General features: G+C 39.6%; 1 protein-coding gene across 1 annotated transcript in view; it reads left to right on the top strand.

The window, feature by feature from the left end:
• BBS9 (Bardet-Biedl syndrome 9) overlaps window positions 1–25448 on the top strand; it is a 311978-nt gene that overhangs the window by 3836 nt on the left and 282694 nt on the right. The window contains exons 2-5 of the mRNA XM_006085338.3: window positions 1563–1685; window positions 7370–7520; window positions 10965–11029; window positions 15257–15370. Coding sequence (XP_006085400.1) covers window positions 1574–1685; window positions 7370–7520; window positions 10965–11029; window positions 15257–15370 — 442 coding nt within the window. The 5' untranslated portion in view covers window positions 1563–1573. The remainder of the gene's footprint in view (window positions 1–1562; window positions 1686–7369; window positions 7521–10964; window positions 11030–15256; window positions 15371–25448) is intronic.

Genomic DNA, 25448 nt, shown 5'->3' with positions numbered 1-25448 from the left:
ACCGGGACCCTTCTGTCTGCAGGCTGATGCTTTATCCACTGAGCCAAACCAGCTAGCGTGGTTGATTCTTGAATGTGCCCTGTCAGGGAATTGAACCCACAATCTTGGCGTATCTGGACGACACTCTTACCAATCTACTCGGCCAGGGCTGGAAATCCTACTTTAAGAAGCAGATTGATCTACATTTTTTAAAAGTACAGTTGATCCTCATTATTTGTGAGTTTTCCCACTTGTAATTCCAAAATCAGTGCTCATGGTACTTTTAGGGTCATTCAGGGTCATGTGCAGAGTGGCAAACAATTTGGTCACTTGCTGCACACTTTCCCAGCTGATGTCAAACAGTGGCTCTGCCTTGTTTCAGCTCTCATGGTATAGGCAGATGGCCTTTCCCTGGCCTATTTAGTGCCATGTTTTTTTTTGTGATTTTGCTGTGCAAACCATATGTAAATGTAAGAAGGCTATGATGTACCTTATGGAGAAAATGCACATAAGCTTCATTCAAATAAGAGTCTTATTGTTGTTGGCCATTGAGTTCAATGTTGATGAATCAACAATAAATAAAGTATTTAAAAAAAACACACAAAAGTTATGTAGTGATTTGTTGATGAAAATGTGACTAGAGGCTTGTAGCAGCCCTTGTATTTTCCCTAGGACAGTGGTTCAGTATTTGCTAATTCAGTGCTTGTGATGTTGGAACATAACTTTTTTGAATAAGGAGAATCGACTGCATTTCCTGTTATCTTTTAAATCCATCTAGCTTGCAGGAAAGCCTCACTTATGGTACATTTACTCTCCTGGCATCCCAGGGCATGTGATGTTTGTGCTGTAATTCAGAAGGTCCAATGGGCTTTCACAAGCACCATATCAATAGCTCAGTGGTAGGTATGGTTGGTATATCCTCACTCTAGCCGAGGAATCAAAGCATTAGAGAGCTTCTGTGGGTTGCCTGAGGAAACACAGGTAGTGCTGTAAATGGACCTATAACCCAGTTTTCCTGCTTCTTTTTTGATGTGAATTTCCCTTTTTCATTTTGCCTTTATATAGTTAGAATGGGAAAGGGAGTGAATGCTTTTTGAGGACCTGTAATGTACAAGTTCCAGTGTTAGTCATTTGATCTCATTTGCTCTTCTCAGCAACTCATTGTGGCTGGAGATGCTGCAGTCTTTTGTGATAAAAATGAAGGGAAATTCAATATTTTGCAAAGGAATTATGTGCAAACTAGTGATGGTAGAATTTTAACCTTGATCCTCCAAATAGTAGTTTTTGTTGGTACTTCATGCAGTTGTCTACAGAATCTCCCAGAAGAGAGAACTGGCCCAACATAAATGTATAATTTTATATCCTGGCTTTTCAAAGGTCCTTGCAAAATATCTGATTAATGCTTCTGGCCATTTAGATTTGTGGTTTCACATGTGCCCACAAAATACAAAAAAATCAAAGTTAATACAGGAATGTTTTTCTCAAAGTTTTCCAAGTTTAATTTGCTATTCCTAAAGAGGTAATTGATTCATAATTCATGGTATGAAGTGGATTTTTACTGTAAACACATGTTTTCTTTTTAGAGTGAACGAAAATGTCTTTATTTAAAGCCCGTGACTGGTGGTCTACTGTTCTGGGAGAAAAAGAAGAATTTGATCAAGGCTGTTTGTGTTTGGCTGATGTTGATAATAGTGGAAATGGACAAGGTAAGTAACTTATGACCCTGCATCTTAGAGCAAAGCATTACAGAGATGAAATAAAAACAACTTCCTTTTAAAGTATGTACTTTTATGGGACTTCCGTGAACTGTCATAATTATGCCCTAATTTTGAGGGTAGTTTTCCTTATTAGTGATATTTAGATAGCAGGATGATAAATGTAATTCTTATTTCTGTCCAGTTGTTTGTGTTTTCTTGGTTGTGTTGATTCTGTCCTATTATTTGCTGGAACTCAGAAAAATACTATAAGACATCATTTAAATGGTTTCCTGTGAGGCCACAGCCCGCGTGGCCTGGTTCAAAGGCCTGGAGAAAGGGCTGATGTGCAAATTAATACACAAAACAAGAAATAGAAATTTGGAAATTATGGGGGAAGCCAGCTGTGAACTTAGTTCAAGGGACTAAGCCCCACTGAATCTCCTCACCCATCTTCTTTTTATTTACTAGAATGCACAATTGCCTTTCAAGAATGCAAACAAGCATATCAAAGGTAATGTTTAGTAAACAGTAAAAGGATTATCAGGTTACCTTTGGCCATTGAGTCAGCAGCAGGTAATAAAGATGCAGACATTCAGCCTTCTGAATATCAAAGCCCTATTCAGCCTTCTGATGGGACTTCTCCCATTTGTATTAATTACTGTTGTTCTTGGCTTCCAGCAGTTTTCATTTGTTGTAAGATTAGTAGAACTGGAAAAATATTTAGAATTTTGAAAAAGCTTTTTAAAGAAATTATTTGAAAGAAAATAAAAATTGTTATTTTTATTACTTATTTATTTTTTTATCCTCAAGTATTGGTTGTCACATAATAAAGCAAAATATGAAGCTTAGAACTAGATCACTTGGCCCTTTCTCTTCTTTTTAATTATTTTATTTTTTATTGATGAGAGAGAGAGAGAAGCATTGATTTGTTGTTCCATTTATTCATGCATTCATTGGTTGCTCCTTGTGTGTGCCCTGACTAGTGATTGAACCCTAACCTTGGCATATCAGGATGATGCTTTAACCAACTGACCTACCAGGTGGCCAGGGCCCTTTCTCTTATCTCCTCCCAGTTCGAAATGCTTGCATCTCTTAATAGCCAGCATTCTCTTAGATCTGTAGTTGGGCTCAACACATTCAAGCCTCGGCACAATCTTCTTTGTAGTTTTATTTATTTATTTTTAAAAATATATTTTATTGATTTTTTACAGAGAGGAAGGGAGAGGGATAGAGAGCTAGAAACATCGATGAGAGAGAAACATCGATCAGCTGCCTCCTGCACACTCCCCACTGGGTATGTGCCCGCAACCAAGGTACATGCTCTTGACCAGAATCGAACCCGGGACCCTTGAGTCCGCAGGCTGACGCTCTATCCACTGAGCCAAACTGGTCAGGGCTCTTCTTTGTAGTTTTAGCTTTTTTGCAGAAAATCCACCTAGTCTGCCCCCCACAACCAGTCTGCTTCCTGTCACAACGCCACTGTCCCTGCCCATACAGAGAATCCTTGCCCTTCTTGTACTGTGTTACTTTGTGGGGTTGATACTTGCCACATTCTTATAGAAAGTCCAGCGGGTTTGCCCTGGCCAGTGTGGCTCAGTTGGTACAGTGTCATCCAACAAACTGAAAGGTTGCTGGTTGATTGCGGTCAGGGCACATGACCCGGTTGCAGGCTCCATCCTCGGTCAGGAGCATGCAGGAAGTAGCCGATTGATTGAAGTTTTTCTCTCTTCCTCTCCCTTACTCTCTCTAAAAATCAATGAAATATCTTTTAAAAAAAAGGAAAGTCCAGCAGGTTTAAGGAACATTTATCATGTTTGCTAGAGCACTGTTGGCATGGAAAGCAAATTATATTCTTTTTAAATTGAATATGAAAACCAATCATACAAGAATGGAGAAATTATGCAAGGTCTATGTGTTGGTAGAAAATAATTGTTAAATCATTGCTTTCATTTTCATAATACTAGAAAAACATTCTATTTTATTCTTATACTAGAGGCCCATTGCAGGAAGATTCCTGCAAGAATAGGGCTTCCTGTGGCCGGAGTGAAACAGAGAAGGGCTCCCTTCTCCACTGCCTTGCTCCCTCCTGTGTCCGCTGCCTCGGCTCTGCTCCCATCTCTGCTGCCTCAGCTCCCTCCCTTCTCTGCTGCTTTGCTCCCTTCTGCAGTGCTTGGCTTCCTTCTATGCTGTCTTCAGTCTTCACTCCGTGCCTGCGTATGCAAATTAACCACCATCTTTGTTGGGTTAATGTGCATACTTGCTCTGATTGGCTGGTGGGCGTAGCGGAGTAACACCAATTTGCATGTTTCTCTTTTATTAGTGTAGATTAGTTGCGCCTCTTTGCATCTTCATATTTTTAAAGTGGCCTTTAAAACATTTTAGTTCTATATCATTGCTATTTAAGATTTATATTTGGTTTTAATGATTTATAGTCATGAGCTTTTTTTTTTTATAATCTGAATAGTCATTGACCTCTTTTTTTCAAAATCTTTATTGTTGAGATTGTTACTGATGTCCCTCTTTTTCCTCCCTTTGCCTCCTCCATCCAGTTCCCGCCCCACCCCAGACCTTTGCCACCCGATTGTTTATGTTCATAGGTAATGCATATATGCATATAAGATCTTTGTTTAATGTCTTCCTGCCTCCCCAACCCCCTTCACTCTGAGAATCGTCAGTCTGTTCCATTTCTGTGCCTCTGATTCTATTTTATTCACCAGTTTATTATGTTCATTAGATTTCTTATTCGTTTATTTTAATTTTTAGATTCAGTTGTTGATAGATGTGTATTTGTTGCCATCTTGTTGTTAATGTTTTTGATCTTTTTCTTCTTCTTCTTAAAGAATACAAATACTCTTCAACATTTCATATAATACTGGTTTGGTGGTGATGAACTCCTTTAGCTTTTTCTTGTCTGGGAATCTGTTTATCTGACCTTCAATTCTAAATGATAGCTTTGCTGGGTAGAGTAATCTTGGTTGTAGGTTCTTGCTATTCATCACTTTGAATATTTTTTGCCACTCCCTTCTGGCCTGCATAGTTTTTGTTGAGAAATCATCTGACAGTCGTATGGGCATTCTTTTGTAGGTAACTAACTGCTTTTCTCTTGCTGCTTTTAAGATTCCCTCTTTGTCTTTAGCCCTTGACATTTTAATTATGATGTGTCTTGGTGTGGTCCTCTTTGAGTTCCTCTTGTTTGGGACTCTATGTGCTTCCTGGACTTGTAAGTCTATTTCTTTCACCAGGTAGGGAAAGTTTTTTGTCATTATTTCTTCAAGTAGGTTTCTAATATCTCACTCTCTCTTTTCTTCTGGCACCCCCGTAATGTGAATGTTGGTATGTTTGAAGTTGTCCCAGAGGCTCCTTACACTGTCTTCATATTTTTGGATTCTTTTTTCTTTTTGCTCTTCTGGTTGGGTGTGTTTTGCTTCCTCATATTTGAAATCATTGATTTGATTCTCAGAAACCTCTACTGTACTGTTGAGTCCCTGTATATTATTCTTTATTTCAGTCATTGTATACTTAATTTCTGACTGGTCCTTTTCCATTTTTTTGGAGGTTTCTAGAAGATTCTTGAGTAACCTTATAACTGTGATTTTGAACTCTATATCCAGTAATTTACTTTCTTCCATTTCTTTCATTTGTAACATGTTTCTTTGTCTCTGCATTTTGGCTGCTTCCCTGTATTTGTTTCTACGTACTAGTATTGGGTAGGACTGCTATGTTTCCTTGAGTTGGTAGAGTGGCCTTGTGTAGCAGGTGTCATATAGAGCCCAGTGGCTCAGCCTCCCCAGTCACCTGAGCTGGGAGCTCCAGGTTCACGCCTTTATGGGTTGTGAGCACAGTCTTGTTGTAGATGAGATTTGATTGCTGTTGGTGTCACTGGGAGGAATTGACCTCCAGGCCAATTGGCTGTGAGGACCAGCTGCAACTACAGTAGGAGAGCTGCTATGCAGGAGACACCGCTATGGAGCAGGACTTGCTTCAGTGGGGCTTTGGTGCTCACTGAGTCTACCCCTTGAGTGTGTTGCTTATGGATGTATAGAATTGTAATCTGGTATTGTCGGACACTGTACACTGGCTCTTGGGTCTTCAGGGAGGTGCAAAGTCAGCCACTGCCTGGGGCTACCCAGTAGGAGCTACAGAGGCATATGCAGATTGCTCCTCTTTGTATTGGGTTTGGAAGTGCCCAGATGATGCTCAGCTATGAAGCAAGGCAGGCTGGTGCTGGTGCCAGGTCTTGGGCCTTTTATTGATCGGTTTGGGCTCCCTGACCCAGCTTCAGCTTGTTTGAGAGATTTTAGCCTGAGCAAGGACAGGCTATTCATGCACAAAAGCTGCTGCACACAGCTTGGGTAGGGTTGTAAATTGGATGAGGCAGGGTCTTAGGGAATCACCAGGGTGAAGCAAGCAGAAATGGCTGCCAGTCAGCCCCGCCACCTGACGGAGGAAGTCCCAGCATAGGAACAATGATCCCTGTGAGCACCTCTATCTGAGAGAAAGCCACCCTGGAGTTCCAGCCCTGATGCCAGACAATCCAGTTCCTCCTTGTACGTGTCTGTGTCCCCCAGAGCCTTGTCCTGGTGCTGGAGCTCAGATGAAACGGGACTTTGTAAGTTCAGTTCGTGGTGCCTGCCTTTTAAGAAGAACAGGTGGGTCTCCAGTAGCCTCTGTGTCACTAAGCCCCAATCCCCACTGGTTTTTACAGCCCATAGTTCTTCCTGCCTGTAGGGACTTCTCTTCCCAGCTCTGGGATCCTGGGCTGGGGGTCTGGTGTGAGGCTGGGACCTCTTTCTCTCCCAGGTGGCCTCCACAGAGACGATCTCCCCCTTGATTAAAAAAGTGGCACAGGTGGGTGCCAGCCCAGCCCGTTCCATGCCTCCTCACCTCCTACCAGTCTCATTGTGCTTTCTTCTTTACTTCCCTAGTTGTAGGACTTCCATTCAGCCAGCTTTCCAGTGGTTCTGGATGATGGTTGTTCTGTATTTTAGTTGTAATTTTGATGTGGTTGTGGGAGGCGGTGAGAACAGACGTTTACCTATGCTGCCATCTTCAAATCTCTTAGTCATTGACCTCATAAAAAGAATGACTTTTTCATTCGGTGTATGTAAGTATTGTCCCCTTACATTTTCCTTCATTTTATTTTTCTTGCTTATAATGAAAAGAGTAGAATCTGGGGGACGAGGTGAAAGGAGAAAATTACATTACTCAGGAAGAGTGTGAGGCACTGAAGTGTAGTGAACGCCTACTAAATTGTTTCTAAAGAAAACCTGGGCCCTGCCCTCTCAGTGATAGGACCAGGGAAGGCCTATTCCTCAAAGATGATCAACCCTGTCCGGCCAGTATGGCTCCGTGGTTGAGCATCAACCTATGAGCGAGGAGGTCATGGTTTGATTCCCAGTCAGGGCACATGCCTGGGTTGTGGGCTTAATCCCCAGTGTGCGGCGTGCAGGAGGCAGTTGATGAATGATCCTCTCTCATCATTGATGTTTCTATCTCTTTCTCTCCCTCTCCCTTCCTCTCTGAAATCAATAAAAAAAAGAAAAAAGATCAGTCCTGCCTCCTGCTCAGCTTTTTGTTAAAGCTATGCTTCCTCTATTATTTGACAACATAAAAGTCATACCATTAGAAAGTTTATTTCCAAATTTTGTCACTGTTTGTTTCTTCCTAATTCTTTTTTTCAAATTTCTCTACAGATAAAATAATTGTGGGTAGCTTTATGGGATACCTACGAATCTTTAACCCTCATCCTGTAAAAACAGGAGATGGGGCTCAAGCTGAAGATTTGCTTCTAGAAGTTCAGCTACGAGATCCAATACTACAAGTGGAAGTAGGAAAGTTTGTTTCGTAAGTACGGCCTACAAATTCTGGGATTTTATTTGACGTGGAGTGTATCCATCCCTCACTGTGTCACATTTGTGAATTCTTCAAAGAAAAAAAGACTATTCATGAATTGAATATGTTTTCTGAATATTGTCACCTAGGTGCTCCTCATGTACTGAACACTTTTTAACATGGAAGCCTGTACATTTAAGATCAAATCATTTAGGACTTTTTCTTTATTTTTTTTTATAGTAACAGACCTAAGATGCCTGATGTATCAGAAACTTAAGGGAAAAGAGTTAAGCTCTTGAAAATAACCAAATAAAGAAATAGAACGTATTCACTTACTTAAAACACTAAATGTCCAGGTTATATAAATGTCTCTTTAAATAATTAGACAAAGTAGCAGGTATGCTACTTGGCATATAACTTTGAAGCTTTAAAATGAATTATTTGTTTGGGGTAGAGAGGTTGGTCCTTAGTTTCTTTTTTTTTTAAATTAAATAAATGTATTTTTATTGATTTCAGAGAGGAAGGGAGAGGGAGAGAGAGATAGAAACATTAATGATGAGAATCATTAATCGGCTGCCTCCTGCACGCCCCCCCACTGGGGATCGAGCCTGCAACCCAGGCATGTGCCCTTGACTGAAATTGAACCCAGGACCCTTCAGTCCACTGGCTGACGCTCTATCCACTGAGCCAAACCAGCCAGGGCAGTCCTTAGTTTCTTAAAAGAAGCCACATTAACCCATAAAGTTAAGTCTCCCCTTACAAGAGCGTTGTTTCAAAGTACGTTATGCTTTTAAACCTAATTTATTTTAGAAAACTGTTTATTAGTTTGCACTTTGTTTAATATGTCTGCTTTTTACTTAATGATGATATTGCGGATTTTGTCTTATTGTCATACATGAATTTTCTTGAAATAAGCCTGTATTTCTTTTTAAAAAATTAAATTTATTGGATGACATTGGTTAATAATTATAGGTTTCAAGTGTATAGTTCTATGATATATCATTTGTATATTGCATTGTGTGCCCACCACCCAAAGTCTAGTCTCCCTCTGTCACCATATATTTGACTCCCTTTACTCTCTTCATTCTCCACACCCCCCTTTTCTTTCTGTTGTCTGTGGCTATGAGTCTGTTTTGTTCATTTGCTGCTTTCTGTTTTGTATCCCACACATGACTGAAATCAGCAGGTTCTTGTCCTTTTCCATCTGACTTATCTTGCTTAGCTTGGTGCTCTCAAGATCCACCCATGTTGTTGCAAACAGCAGATTTTCTTCCTTAAGCCCTTGCTTCTTAATCATTTATGGAAGTATCCATTGTGAGGAGTTCTGAAGGCAGAGGTGGTCTTGTTTCCCCTGCCTCTTCTTTTTGCTCCCCCGCCCCCTGCCTTCTTGATCCGGAGTGCCCTGAGCTCTGGGTTTTGGCTGCCTCCATCTGCTCATCACAGTTTATGGGCCCCAGCTTCCATTTATTCAGGGCCCTGAGTCCCGCTGAGAAACCTCCCCAGCTGCTTTTGACCGTTGCCCCCTCCTCCTGCTGTGCCTCATTCTGACGGGCAGCTGCTTCATGGGTGCCATAGGCCGGGGCTCTGTGCACCGTGACGGGTGGCTCTGGGAGCTCTGTGACTGACCTGGCTGGGACAGATCTACTCCATCTACAAGCCCATGGTGATTGGGTGCCCACTGTGTACTGGCACATATACACGATGGGTTTATAGAGTAGGAGCTAAAAGCATGTTTTCCTTTTTGTTTTTTCAGAAAGTGAAATGCTGTGACAGTCATGCTGTCCAGTAGTTCTCAGTGTGGCCTTCATCTGTGTGATCACTAGCATTAGTGAGTGGATACTGTGCTAATAAGCATTTTCCCCTCGATCATTTATTGTTTCAGGTGCTTGGGCTGTTACATTTCCTAGGTCGGCTATTTCCATGGGTGTTTCCATTTCCAGTGGAGGTTCCTTATAACCTCCTTCTACTTAGGAATAGTGTGCAGGATTGCCTATGGCTAATACAGGCCAATTCTGGGTACTTAGGACACTTGAGTTTTAAGAAATATTCAATAGCAGTTAAAATTCGTTACTCTTTGTTTATAAGATGTGATCTCAGGATAAGGAACCTAGCTGGAGCCCAGAGCTTTATGTCCTCCAGCTGGGATTCAGATCCAGGTCTGACTCCACACTCTACTATCTATCTGTTCATGACATTGTTTCCTGTGCATGATGGGAGATTGCTTTGGGGGGGGGGTCGGGTGGGGTTCAGGGCACATATAAAACACTTCTGAAGGCAATATTGATTATGTGGTTGTTGTTTATATTTGCATTTCCTGGTAGTAGAGCAAGCAGTGGGTATTTATATATTCATTGTAACAATGTTTTGCAAGTCTTATCGGACATACTTCTCCTTTTCCAAATGAGAGACCAATTCTCTGAAAGAGTCCATGATCACACAAGTATCAAGGTGAGAGTCAGGACTCTACCCCAGTCTTCAGATTCCCGTGATCGTCCCTGCACTTCAGGACAGTCTGTAGAGCGCAGGTCAGACACTGGAGGCCTGCTTGCAGATGTGTCTGAGATGGAAAAGGCCTGCCAACATCTGAGATCCAGGAGGAGAGCTTGCTTCCCTGCATATGATGTCAGTTGGCTCAAATAAACCCATATATATATATATATATATATGAAGCTGGAGATTTCACATACTAGTAAAAGCCCTATATTCATACTAGTAAAAGCCCTATATTCTGTTTTTTCTTGGGAAAAAAAAAAAGTGGAGAGTGGCCTCCCTTAGTCTGGCCTCAGTCTCCCTCATTTATACCCACTGGCTGACCCTTGAAGACTTTGAATTGCGGATTTCTAGATTCTGCCTTCCTTGTCTCTCGAAACCACTTGACAGGGGCTGGGTGGTGAGTGGTGACAATGGTCGAGCTGAAATACGTCCAGTACCTTCCGTGATGTTTCAGAGCTGGACGTGATGGATGCCATGTAAAATCATTACTATTGTTTCGTCACGATCAGCATTCTGTGGTGCTTCATACTTTACAAGGTGCTTTCACGTGATTTTATTTCATCCAATCGAAACCTCTTATCTTCCAGAAGGGGAAACAGGCTGGGAGAGAGTAAGTGACTTGGCCAAGGTCACAGGTTTGTTGGCGGGGGAGCCAGGCCCTGACCTGGGCCTCCTTGTCGTGGGGCAGCTCAGAAGGAGCCTCCACAGGACTCTCCCAGGAGGCGCCCAAGCTTCCGTCTGGAGGCAGCCCCTCGCGGCCCAGCCCCTCTCCCCAAGCCCCGGGATTGTGAAGTTGGCTGCTTGCTGTTACCTTTATTTTCCGGCTTAGAATGTCGTCTATGAACTGCTTACTTTACTCATGGTAGACTGTGGTTATAATCTAAAATTATAAAAATTATTCTACAATTTTTTGGTTCCATCTGAAACTAATAATTACACTTTTAAAACTTTCCCCATTTTCAGAGGCACTGAAATGCTTCATTTGGCTGTGTTGCATTCTAGAAAACTTTGCGTCTACTCTGTCTCAGGTAAGAAACATTTTTTTTTCTAATGGAGAATTTGTATTAAAAACTGGGCTTTTTGATATTATGAAAGAATAGATATTCTCTAATGTGACTTGGTGGAGGACAACACACATTCGGGTTGAGGTTTCCTTAATGAGCATTTTCCCCTCGATCATTTATTGTTTCAGCTGCTTGGGCTGTTACATTTCCTAGGTCGGCTATTTCCATGGGTGTTTCCATATCCAGTGGAGGTTCCGTGTAACCTCCTTCTACTTAGGAATAGTGGCCAGGATTGCCTATGACTAATACAGGTCAATTCTGGTTTCTTAGGACACTTGAGTTTTAAGAAATATTCAATAGCAGTTAAAATTCATTAGCTGCTGAGTCACTGTGGTTTAAAGTACATTTTCTTTGGTGAACCTCAAGTGTTTTTTCTCTACAGTTCCAATTTCTTGGCCTTTGGGTGTTTTCACTCAACCAGACCTCAAGGCACTTATTTGAGGCTTAAGCAGGTTTCTATCTCGACTGTTCTGTGGGTACAAGTATGTTAGTTAAAAGTGGCATAGTTTCAGCATTTTGGACCTTGTTAAATATAAAAGGTAACTTAAAAACTTGTGTTTCTGTTATTAGATAAATTTTAGTGTAAGTTGAGAGTGTTATTTAGATGGATATCAATATTGGGGAGTTTTTTATGGGGACAATAAAGATAAGGGTCTGTGGGCCTATTCCTTATTCAAATGATACTCACCTTTGGAGTTTGCTGTAAACATTAGCTTTTGTTTGTTTATTTATGTTAATCCTCACCTGAGGATATTTTTCCCATTGATTTTTAGAGAGAATGGAAGGGAGAGGGAAAGAGAGAGAGAGAGAGACATTAATGTAAGAGAGACACATGGATTGGTTGCCTCCCTCACGTGTCCTGACTGGTGCCAGGGATTGAGCCTGCAACCGAGGTTTTAACCCTTTAGTCCGAGGGCCAACACTCTCTAACCACTGAGCCAAACCAGGTGGGGCCAATGTTAGGTTTTAGGATTTGGATTTCTCCCATACATTCTCTTGATCTGGGCTTTCTTTGTATTTGGCTTTCAGTTTGAATACCAATTTGTTTTTCCTGTCCCTGGGCTGGATAGTCCTAGGCCAGTGATGGCGAACCTATGACACGCGTGTCAGAGGTGACACGTGAACTCATTTTTTTGGTTGATTTTTCTTTGTTAAATGGCATTTAAATATATAAAATAAATATCAAAAATATAAGTCTTTGTTTTACTATGGTTGCAAAGATCAAAAAATTTCTATATGTGACACGGCACCAGAGTTAAGTTAGGGTTTTTCAAAATGCTGACACGCCGAGCTCCAAAGGTTCGCCATCACTGCTCTAGTAGGTGGCAGGCATATTTGCTGAAGGAATGAGTGCACTGATTTCCCGGTAGTGCTGAGGCAGTTGGTGTTGGCTCACTCTTACTCTCTTTGTGTTATTTCCTTCCTTCCTTCCTTCTTTTCCTTCTTTGTGACCTCTATCACTTCCTTTTCTACTCTCTGCCTCAGAGGTCCTGTTCAGTACCTCTTATGGTCATTGTTAAATATTCTCATTGGTTTCACAGTAGAAGATATTGCTCCTCCTGGTGGAGGGAATATATTTAGGTTGCAGAGTAAATGAGAAGGTGTGATACAGGCGACTTTATTGTATGAATCTCGTTGTTCTTTGTTTTCCATCCTAAGCCTGTTAATTGTGAGTGCTGTTTTATTAACTGGGTTACACAGGTCACGGGAGAGGGAGTCTTGCCCACGGTCACCCATGAATACTTCTTAGAGAATTGGTCCCTTCTGGGGGCTCCAGGGGGTCTCTAAGAGGGCAGGAGAGGGAAGCATGCTCGAAAGTAGAAATTAGGTTAGGCTCTTGGCTTTCCCTGGTCCTGTTTGAATGGTGGCCCAGAAAGACAGAATCCTTGCTCTGCAGGCCTGGCTCAGGGGTTGATCATCGACCTATGAACCAGGAGGTCACAATTCAATTCCTGGTCAGGGCACATGCCCAGGTTGCAGGCTCAATCCCCAGTAGGGGGTGTGTGGGAGGCAGCTGATCAATGATTCTCTCTCATCATTGGTGTTTCTATCTCTGACTTCCTCTCCCTTCCTCTTTCTGAAATCAATAAAAAATAGATTAAAAAAGAAAAGAAAGACAGAAGCTTTCTGAATTCCACTCTGGGGTACAGCATAGACTCGGGTAAATGTGTTATGTTTATAAAAAACGCCACTGAAAGAAACTGGCATGTTTGCTCACAGCTTGTTCATGGGATATGGTATCCTCCTTCAAGTCAGTGTTGGAAATGGGAGTTATGGGTCACCGGAATGGTGATTCTTCTCGCTCTTTTATTGGCTGTATTCTTTTACAAGCTCTGTGTTCTCTGGGGATGGGGAGTTGTCCAGACTACACTGCTAATGCCCCTACACCTCACTTCCCTTCTCGGTCTCTCATTTCTGCAGCCTCTTACAATATTCGTAGGCTGACAATTTGTCTATTTTTCCTGGCTTGGCTTAAATTGTGAGGCAGGAAAGTTCATGTTTTTGTTCTCTTGAAAATGTTTCCTGAGGTTCCTGTCTGAACTTTTCCCCCAGCTTTTACTGTAACGGGAAGCGTAAACATTTTCTAGTTTAAGTACAACCACTGGTGTCAGCAGGTGGAAGTGTTGCCGAACTTGACATCCTTACCCCCAGCTGCCCCCTCCCAAATATATTTTGTCTTCTTTTACACGCTGGGTGCAGCTAAAATGGATTTGAGGCAAACTAGAGCTTCCCTAGACACACCAAACACCCCTTAATAGTCAGAGGCTTTTTGGTGGTGCTTTGTCGTCAAACGCATGCTTAATATAGAGAACCAGCAGGCTCCTGCTGCCCCGGAGTCAGCCCATCTTATCAGACTCCCCGTGAGGAACAGCAGCCCGGGCATCTCCAATCCTTTCTGATGGGCTTCAGTTCTGAGTAAGTGGCTACACACGTGTGAGCTTAAGCCATCCTGATTCTGTTCTTTTAGATAGCCTTTCCCCCAAATTGTGTACTTCTCAACAAGCATTTACTAATAATCATTTGACCTATTTGTGGAATTTTAATGTTAGCCATGAGAGGCAGAAACATGGGGTTCCTTACTCTTGACAGGCTTATGTCATCTAATTTGGTTATTTAACACAACGAACCTTTTAACTTACTGCGGGAAGGCTTTTATTTCATTTAACAACATTAGATTTTCCAGTGGTTATATAAAAGTGCACCAAAAATGGTTGTCAAGGTAACCGTTGATTTTCAATAGATTTTTTTGTTTAAATAAGTAAGATCTTGTTTAAATAAGGCCAACAGCATACATGTTTTAGTAACCATTTACTTGCTAATTAATGAAACTTTACAGTAACTTTGGCTATGTGGGGATTATGATTATAGGTATACAGTTATTATATCCAGTCTGTGGATCCAAGGGCAAAACCTATGTACATGATTTTAATCTTATGTCATTGATGCTTCTCTAGAAAAAAATGGCCAGAAATTTTAGATTTTCAGGTACTATCTTTATTTTAAGGTGGTATCTAAGGATGCATTGCCTAATGTTCTCTAGTTTCACTACTACATTTTTTTTTAAGATGAAAAAAATTGATTTTTAGAGAGAGAGGAGGTGAGAGGGAAAGAAAAACATCAATGTGAGAGAGAAAAAAGCGATGGGCTGCCTCCTGCGCGCTCCCTATTTCCAAGGAAATTCTTCTTGGCAGACTTCAAATAAAACACCAGGTCCTCTTTACTTGCTGAGGGAAGCTTTAGAAGATCTCTCCATTCAGTTAGAATATGATGCATTAGGGCTTGAGGACTATTTTGAGAGTTGGGACAGAAAATTGAATTGCTTGAACGTGTGGGGAATTTTGTTATTGTTTCTAAGTGCAAGGAAGTTAACCTTATTTATTGCAGACCCGAAATGGGAGGATTTTGTTGTTATTTGAATAATTACACTTTACTCAGTCGTAGTGAAAATGGATGATAAAATGTCACTACGGTGTAGTCTTGCTGAGACTAACCTGTTAGAACTGAGCTGGGGTTCTGTGTCATCCGCATGATTGTTCACAATACACAGTGTTTCAGTGCTTTGTTGTTTTAGATTTTACCGACATTGAATTACTTGGAGTCGGTGTAGAGGATGACTTTTTTATGTAATATTTTTTTAATGTAAACAAATACAAAGCAATGGTTAATATTTTTTAATGTTTTTCTCCTTAGGAACCTTGGGTAATGTGGAACATGGGAACCAGTATCAGATCAAACTGATGTATGAACATAATCTTCAGAGAACAGCCTGCAATATGACTTACGGATCATTCGGTGGTGTAAGAGGTAATTTGCATTTATTTGTGAATGTGTTGTTGCAAGTCCCAGGTTAGAATGCAGCAGGTCCTCAAATAACAGCATTTCGTGCACTGTGGTTTCATTGTCACGTTGATGAGAGGCCTAGAAAGAGAACTCTTGTTTATATCACTTAGCCTCTGGTAAAATTGGTTCTATTGTACGTCATTTCACTCAAAATTAAAGAACCTATCTGTGATGTTAAGTAAAGACATACTTGGCGGTAAAAATGGACGATTATGTGGTAGGAATCCCAAAGAGAGTTAAACGTATTTTACCAAAAGCTTTCTATTCAAATACCCAGGCAAAATAATCAGAAAGGAAAACTTTAAACGTGAACGTGTTGGATTTTCATACCAGCACTTTTATATGGTTTACAGAGACATTTATTTTTTCTTTTTAAAAAAATATATTTTTATTGTTTTTAGAGAGGAAGGGAGAGGGAGAGAGAAAGAGAGAGAGAAACATTAGTGATGAGAGAGAATCATTCATCAGCTGACTTCTGCACGCCCCACACTGGGGATGGAGCCCGCAACCCGGGCATGTGCCCCAACCAGCAATCCACCTGTAACCTCCTGGTTCACAGGTTCCACACTAAAATCTGATGAGAGGCTAACTTCCGTCAGTGAAGTGCCCCCACCCCCGCCTTAGCTGTTAGAACTGATTTTTCTCTGTTCTTATGATAAATGTTTGACATGATGGGAGACCTAGGTCCTCTTTTTTAATTAACATTTTCAGTTGTTTTTTACCTACTAAAGCCCCAAAATGCAAATTGCTAAATTTTATATATCTGGAGTCCAAAAAATGAGATGAGAAAAAAGTGCTTTGGATAAATGAAAGTAAGGTGTGTGTGTGTGTGTGTGTGTGTGTGTGTGTGTGTGTGTGTGAGTTTGGTAGCATCAAGGCAATTCTTTGTTAAATGTTATCTTTAATTTTATTATCAGATCAAGTTAATAAAATAAAGTTTTAAATTGATTAAATAAAAAATAAATTTTCGGATTTTCTGTGACATTTTTGCTGGATTTAATAATGGACTTCCAAAGTAGTAGAGTTGCTACTATTTTGAAAAGAACAGATAACTTTGTATTTATATGATACCATCTCTTAAATTATGCCTTACATTTCAAAAGTACCTTGTGAAAAAACAAGGAGATATTCTGGCATGTTTTATTTTCCTGTTGAGTAGAATATTTCAGTTTGAAACAGAAATAGCTGAGTAGCAGAAGGAATTTTTCCATTTCATGTGTTTGCAACACTTATTGCGGTATCTACAAGAAAACAGGACTAAATAGTGGGGTGGTAAGTTAGTAATAATTCTTCATATGGGAGGGGTATTAAGGGAATGGAGAGAATCTGCTAATGTTTGTGTGTGTTTTTTTATGATGAATATGTTCCAAAATTATATTATGGTGATGGTTGCATAGTCTATCAATACACTGAAAACTATTGCATTATGTACTTTAATAGGATGGTATATAAACTATATCTCAATAAAACTTTAAAAAGTTAGCCATGGCATAAAGCCCAGTGTTAGCAAGGTGATGATAGTCTCAATATCTTACGTTGCTCGTGGCCATGTGAAACGATATGACACTTATAAGGCAGGTTGGCTATTAAGAGCCATGAAAATGTTCTTGGATCTGAAATGTGACTTATGGGAATGTATGTTAGGAAATGACCCAAAATATGGAAAAGTTATATCAAGTTGCCATACATTAATTTATTTCTTCTCTCCTTCTGTCCTCCCTTCCTTCCATTTGTATATGCATTTGTGCATTTATTTGTAACATAAACATTAGAAGTGATCAAAATGAGAAATAGAGGAGAATGGCTAAGTTTTGATGCATGGATTCAGTGGGTTATTATGAAGCTATTAAAATTAATTTTGTTTTCTGGAATGAACATCTTTGACTTTGAACATAATCTTTGTATACATTTATGATTATTTCCTTGGGATAGAATGTAGGAGTGGAGTTATTGAGTCAGAGGTTATAATATATATATATATATTCTCAATTTGAAAGTTCCTCACCCCCAAATACTGTATAATTGGTAGCAAGTACAGAATTTAGGAAGAAGGAAATAAAAGTCACTCCAAGATATGCATATGCCAAAAGAAATCCCATTTTCTAAGCCTGTGAGCAGATCAATCTTTTAATTTGAAAACTTCCCTACACTTGATTTGAGTTTAAAAAAGGAAACTAGGAATCCTCCTTTTTTACCTTCCTTGACATTTATGATGCCTTATTACGTTATTATTAAGTGGGTGCTATGTTAGTAGTCCTCAAGAAATGAATTAAGCAAAAAGAATCTGGCCCTATTTTAAACAAATGTAGTTTTAGACAAGGCCATGCAGTTTTTTGGTATGTGCAGCAGAGTGAATCACCACTAGATGGCAGTCCTGTACAACGTTGGGCCGTAGTTGGTACTGCTGCTTTTCACTAAAGTATGGTAACAAATAAATTTTGATCCCAACTAATACTTTACCTTTTACTAAAAATAAACTCACCTATCCAAGTTGCAAAAAAGGAACAGAGTGGCTTTTTAAAAAATTAACTATAATAGGTAAAGTAATGTAAGAGTGCATTCTAGCTGTGCCTTTCATACTTGAACTTGCATTTGAACCAGAATGGGATCTGGGAAAAAAATGCAGGTTCTGATTCTTTAAGTCTGGAATTGCACCTGAGAGTGAATTTCTGACAGCTGGTTCCCAGGCGCTGCCAAGCTGCAGAGATCCAGAGGTTTGCTGCCGCCTGGCATCAACCAAGGGCTGATTCTGTACCAGCCGTGTTCTCAGTGCATTGCAGGTTGAGAGGCGTACCCAAGGTATTCGTAGTAAATGGTAGCAGAGGGATTCCAACCAGACTTGCTTCCGGAAGCTAGTGCTGTTCATCACACTAAAAACTGCTTCCCCACCGGGGCTGTGAATGTGGTACATCCACCTTCTTCCTAATTCAGAAAAGAGCTTTCCTCTTAGAAAGGGGCTGCATTGGTTTGGCCACAGTTAGTGCTGAGCTTTGCTTCTTCAGAGATTATGGAAAACCTGTTGCATAGCTTCTGGGTCAGATGTTTTCTGTGTCAATTTCACTTTTTTGGTTGGTGCTTTGGTTTATAGGAAAAGTACCCCCCCTACAACAACCAGAGAGATTATGTGTGGGAGGGTAATATAGGATTTGAAATTAGCAAAAGAGTAATTACTGTTTTTGTTTTAAACATTTTTTGTTTGCTCTCGAAGGCACCTTTTATACATTCACAATAATTCAAAGGTACATTCATTTGATGCAGTAAGGTTTGGTGTTACCTGTGCCATGTGCAATGTTTATTAATGGGAAAGAAGTGATAAAGAGCCGTGGCTGGGTAGCTCAGTTGGTGAGAGCGTTGTCCTGATGTGCCAAGGTTGCAGGTTTGATCCCCGGGGGCACATACAAGAATTAACCACTGAATGCATAAAGAAGCGAAACAACAACCTCCCCTCCCTTTTCACTCTCCCTCTCCCTTCCTGTCTCTAAAATCAGCCAGTAAATAAAAATGAAAAAAAGTGATAAAGAAATAAGAAATCTAGTTTTATGAACTAGTTGAAGAATATTTGCCTAAAATCTTCCATTATTCAGACTACTGCCTACCATTCCAGAATTTAAATTACAACATTTTCCATGTTATACTTTTTAGAGGGAAATAACTGAATTGTGCAATATTAATGGCTGTATTGTGTGTTTATTTATTTTTTATTACAGAAGGGGTGAGGGTGATGTCAGGAAGTTAAAAAATGTTTGTAGTTTCTTTGATTTAAACTTAAACTACTTTTAAAAAGGTACATGTGACTTTTTAAAAAAATACAAATGTTAGTTTATCTTTGCTTCTTATACTGTCAACAGATTAATGCTTGTAAAATTTAATGGGTGGCATAAGCCTGGACAATCAAATTACAGTTTGGAAATTTACTAAATCAATTTTGAAAAGGTGGATTTGAATTGATTTAAAAACTTCCTAGTATAATTGATGGAATTTATTTGGTTTAGTAATTTGACCTCTACTTGTTTTTGCAAAAAGGAACAAATGCTATTTCTGCCTGATCTTTCTTTGATTTTGTTCATTGTGTCACAACTTCCAATGGCTGTGGACATGATACTGGACCTTAAGATTATTAAGATAAGTTTGCCCTTTTAAAACAGTATTTGGAAAAGGAGGATATTGAGATTGACTGACAGAAAGCCAGTGGTGGAGTGAAGAAAGAATGTTGTTGTTTTAAGGTCAACAAGTCCATATACTTAGCTTGGTAAAATAAGACATTTCATGTAGGCTATGTGATGTATCTTGCTACCGTCAAGATATCTGAGCTAGAATTCCCTTTGCTCATGATCTGACTTTGAGACTCTATAGTTAGTTATATCCTCAGTCATATAAAGTTTGCCCTGTAGGACTGTGACAGGTTGATGAACCTTATAATGTATAGGAATCTTTCAAGTGTGCGACAGGGACACTGAGATGAAATTGTTGATTTGTTGGAGATGTATGGGAATTTTCAGGGACTGAGGCAAGTCTGGTGTTAGTCCTCCCTTGCATCATCCCCGCCCTCTGTCTCTCTGTCTTTCTGTCTTTCCATCCATCCATCCATCCATCCATCCATCCAATGCACATTTACTGAGAGTTTTCTGAGTGCCCAGAACTTGAATTCTTCCAGTTCTCTTATTTTATTTTGATTTTTTCCAGTCAAATGGAACTTAAGAAAAGTAGAATGTTTATCAAGGCAAGTTTAATGTAAGGGTATAGACATAGTATGGGCATGGTATAGATTATAAAGGACCGACAGCACAGTAGTCCCATGTTTGTGACCGAGGTGGAAAGAAAATATTGTATATAAAAGGTTCAGTATGTTTGGAATATAACTGTCAGTAAAAGGAGGTGAACAGATTTTAATAATATATAGGAGTATGGTAGAATATTTTTTAAATTATAAAATGACTTCTATAAGCTTATATGGGATTATATTGTCACATAAATAAAAATTCATGGATTCTTTGGAATAAAAAGCCCGCCATAGAAAATAGTGAACTAAAGAATCATAAGCCGCCTTTGCCTCGTCTTTTTTTTTTTTTTTAATTTTTATTGATTTTAGAGAGAAAGGGAGAGGGAGAGAGAGATAGAAACATCAATGATGAGAGATAATCATTGATTGGCTGCCTCTTGCACACCCCACACTGAGAATCGAGCCCGCAACCGGGACATGTATCCTGACTGGGAATCGAACTTGACCTCCTTGTTCACAGGTTGACACTCAACCACTGAGCCACCGCTGCCCGGTGCCTTTGCCTCATCTTGAGGAGGCCACCCCAGATAATGATATCCTCAGCCTTCCAATAACTTCCAATTGATTAAGCGGAAGCCTTTTTCTGGTCTGCCAAGGAGATGCATAGTGGCCACGTGCACTTGCTGACAGGCTCTGCTTCCCTGAGCCACCGGGGTGCCTGCCATTCACAGAGGGAACTGCTCAGCTGGGTGAGCTAGCAGACGTGAGTGAGCAGCCAGACACAGCCTCGCTCTTCTGAATGGGGGTGTTAGTGCTAATGAAAGATGACGCTGTGTTCCTTCTAGGGCAGCGGTTCTCAACCTGTGGGTCGCGACCCCTTTGGGGGTCGAACGACCCTTTCACAGGGGTCGCCTAAGACCATCGGAAAACACATATATAATTACATATTGTTTTTGTGATTAATCACTATGCTTTAATTATGTTCAATTTGTAACAATGAAAATACATCCTGCATATCAGATATTTACATGACGATTCATAACAGTAGCAAAATTACAGTTATGAAGTAGCAACGAAAATAATTTTATGGTTGGGGGTCACCACAACATGAGGAACTGTATTAAAGGGTCGCGGCATTAGGAAGGTTGAGAACCACTGGTCTAGGGAATCAACAGGTAATGTTTGATAACCCTCGTCTCACCAGTGAACCATGTGGCCCTATTTCCGAATAGGTGCAGTTGAAATGCCAGAGAACGTTAGAGCCGAGACCCAGTGGTGTGCTGGCTCCTGTCTTTGCCTAAGTGTTAGCGAGTAGGTGTGTTATAATACTGGAGCCCTTCCCTCGTTTGCTTTAAGATCATTTATGGATCCACAGTGACACAAGTTGGAAGATCCAGGGGATAACAGGATTGATTCTCATCCTGTGCTGGTTTTTCTTGTATAAAGTCATTTATAAACTCTCTGGTCCAAGACCCATAAAACAATGTTACTTTCCAAGAGCGTCTTCCTGTATGTTATGCTGTATAGAACCTGTAGCTCCCGAGGGCAGGTTATAAAGAGGGTTCCTGTTGTCTGCAGATTGTTTTTTTACATGATCACTTAAAATTGTTACTTTTCCTGAAAGGCGAGTTCTGATTCCTTCTATACGTACGCTATAGAAATGTTGTGGTTAAATACTTCAGTGCCTACGATGGCTAAGAGTGGGGAAAGGCTAAAAAGAATGTTTGAAGTTTCTGGGTGTTTTTGAAAAAAATAAAATAATTTCTTTCATGGTGGCTGAATGCCAAGACTGGAAAAGTGTTATGGGAATGTCTGTGGTCAGGGCTGCCGCTGGTGAGAGGACAGTTACATATGGCAGTCCTGATGGGAGATGACAGCCATTTTTGATCTCTATATATCAGGGTCTCCTCATAACAGAGGAATAACTGAGCTATTAAATATTTTACTCAATCGAGAAGGAAAATGATTACCATAAAACGACTTTATTCAGATGACACTGCTATATAAGGGTTTGCAACAGTTTCAGAATTCATGTACAAAGCACATTGCCATGGGAAATGAACTATCTTCCCTCCCCCCCTCACCCCCCCAGTCAATAACCCTCTTCCATTCTACAGGGAAACTCTTGCTTGCAGATTTAAATTCTAAAACAAGGGAGAGATATATGCTAACGCTTAATCTGAAAACAAGTGTTTGTGTTGACTACACCATGTTAAAGGTATTTTAAAAGTACATTAGTAATACTCCATATAGAGGTTATATATATAAATTTAAAGTAGACTGACTTTTTTGATGGACATTTAGCTGGCTTCCAGTTTTTGACTAATATGAATAAAGCAGTTATGAACATCCTTATATAATTTTTTATGTGGACAGTACAATAACAAAAGTGTCATACAAATTTAGGAGGACTTTTAAAATTATACTGCTAAAAATATTTCCAGTTCTTTTCTCTATTATAACATTTGAGACACTCAACATTATTGAGACTATAGTCCTAATTTGCATCTTCAGTATTTCATAGAGTACATAATTTAAGTCACTTCTGGCTAATTTAGAAGATCAGAAATGATTAAGCTTGACATATCAGAATAAGTCTCCCCATATTATATTAATATTTGAACTGCATTTCTGCCTAAGTTAAAAATAAGCAGGGCTTTAAATCTGAATTTCCTTGCATTGAAATTTGTGAATAAGAACCTTTCAAAGCAGCGTTTCTAGATCTTTCCTAAAATAAGACAGTGCTATTTAATATGGAAACAATAAATGAGCAGTATTCCTAAATCTAATTTGGAAAGTTACATTTATGATTCTAGGGAACTGTGAACATAACACGTGTGAGTGGAAAATTAAGATTTCATATGGCTTTTTGAAGCTGGTTGATTAAGTCGTATACAGTTCATTGTTCTAAAGATGAGATTTGTACAAGGTTTTGGAAGGCTGGGAGTTGTATGTTAGAAGTGCTTGTTTCCAAGGTAGTACAAACTGGTTTTAACAATCTATCATCTTCCATTTACCAAAGGAAATATGTGAAAAGAAAAGGAAAATGTTCGGGGGGAACAAAATGTTGAGATGATGAAAAGCTGCAAGGAAAGAAAAAATACTTTAGAAAGACTACTAGAAAGAAACTAGCTTTTTTCCTCAACAACCTGTCTGAATTCATTTTGCTTTCATTATATATCTAGCCTGGAGGCAAACTATGTTGAGTATTACAACAAAGAGGGTGTTATAAGGAGGACTTTTTTTTTTCAATAATAAAATATAACATATGTGTAAACCATGCAACTTTGTAACAGGAAACTTTATAATAAGGGAGGACTGTGCTTAGCTTTTCCACAATTTTGGAAGAATGAATTTTATTAGGTGTTAGACAAAGAAATTATCAACTGACTTTTATGTTTTAAGGTTGAAAGATTTGTTATGACCATTTCTAGACTTTAGCAGTGGTTTTAATGTGGGTCCTGATATATTAGGAACAGCGCCTAGCACTATTAATATGTCTACTATTGCTAGTCCTCTTAAGGAATATGATTTTAACTTTTGCCTTTCAATGAAAGATTATTCAGAATCCTGTTATTCTGTGGTTTTCTCAGCAGTATTAGGCTGTTCTTGAATTGATCAACACATAATATAATTTGGGAACCCAATCAATGGTTCTTTTCTTTTTGAAAGATGGTGACAAATTCTTTTGAAACTTGGGAAATTGGCTCCATCATTCATCCCTTACTCTTTCTTTGCTTCTGCTGCCTAACTTCCTGAAAACCATATTGTTTTGATGTCAATATGTAGAATAGATTATCTGTTGGGAATTCAGAGTGTATTAATTATATTGGAATAACTGTAAACTGGATAAATGATCTAGGTTAGTGGGTATTGGGCTTAATAGCTTATTTGGTTAATGAGGACACTAAAATTAGGGATCTCTAATATGCCTGAACCATATTTCTTATAAATTCCCCCCAGTTTTGAGATTAACTGGCAAAAGTTAGGGGTTTTTTTTTGGCTTCTAAAGGCTAATGTATTATAGTAGAGTTTTAGGGTTTATATACTAGTAGTGCTTATTATAGAACAGTTGAGTTTTTATTTATTTATCATGAAACTAGAAGTGAGGTAGAAGTGTAGAAGTCAGTCTTCTAACTTTTGGCTTTTCAATTATATATTTTTGAAATTATTATACCTAATTATTCTCTTCTCTTTCCTCCTTAAAAATAATCACACACCATTCACATTTATGCACTACTTTGAGTGGAAGGTGGGGGAATTTAATGATACCCTTTAATATGGTTCAATCCACTGCAGGGCTGTTAGGAAAGTCAGGGGCGAAGTGCCTAGGCTTACAGAGAGGTGGTAGAAGTTGTTAGCCAGATACATTAGTACATCTTTAAAAATAGACTTTTGCTTTAAACCTTGCAAGATTCACAAAAGCATTCAAAATAACTTTAACTATATGCAGTTACTTTGATAAAAATAAAGTCAAATAGTTCAGGAAGCTGATGGAAGCATCAGTGAATGCCCTCTCCTCTCCTCTCCAACAGGACCCATAGCTACTGTTTCTGATGGCTGACTCCTTATTTCCTAAATAATATGATTGCACCACTATATTGGAACTCATCATATTTAGATTTCATCTCTTGCTGTACCACCGTAATAAAGCTTTTGATTCACGACATATCCTTTTTCTTATCCTTTTCAAGTTATATCACGTTTCTCATTTCTTTTACCACTCACTTCTGCACCTACAAACAAGATAAACTTCTTGTTCTTGTTCCATCAGCTTCCACCTCTTGATTCTATATTTTGTAAAATGAGCACATGAACCATTTTATCTTTACCGTTATTATTTCTTTCTACCTGAAGTCTCTTAACTCCTGTCAACTCCACCTCCGTTCTTGCTTTGTCAAGGTTGATAATATTTGCATAATGCTCTGTAGTAACAACTGAGTCTTCCATGACTCCTCTATGGACATGTACAAGGTCACGCCTACTTTAATTGAATCACGTACATATTGTTCAGTGTACCAGCATCCATTGCCCTCTTCATGAGCACCGGAAAATGCTCCTGTGGGATTTTTAAAAACATACATTTCTTTACATAGCCTCACAGTCCTCACATTATTTTTTTCAGAGTTGAGCTTTTTATTGAACGTGTTACAAAAGAGGTCAGTCACAAAGGCCAAAGCCCGTGTCATGTCAGACTCCTGAGATTCTGTCTTTGCTTCCACGTTCTCCTCAGCTGGCAGCAGTGGCGGCGGGGACAGGACCTGCTGCTGGTGCAGCGCCAGCACCGGGGCAGGTCCTCGGCCCCTGCACTGCACATGCATC

This window comes from Myotis lucifugus, unplaced genomic scaffold (assembly GCF_000147115.1).
Source record: "Myotis lucifugus unplaced genomic scaffold, Myoluc2.0 scaffold_18, whole genome shotgun sequence".
NCBI lineage: Eukaryota > Metazoa > Chordata > Mammalia > Chiroptera > Vespertilionidae > Myotis > Myotis lucifugus.
Note: the sequence above shows the minus strand (reverse complement) of the source record. Positions and strands in the feature narration are given on the sequence as shown.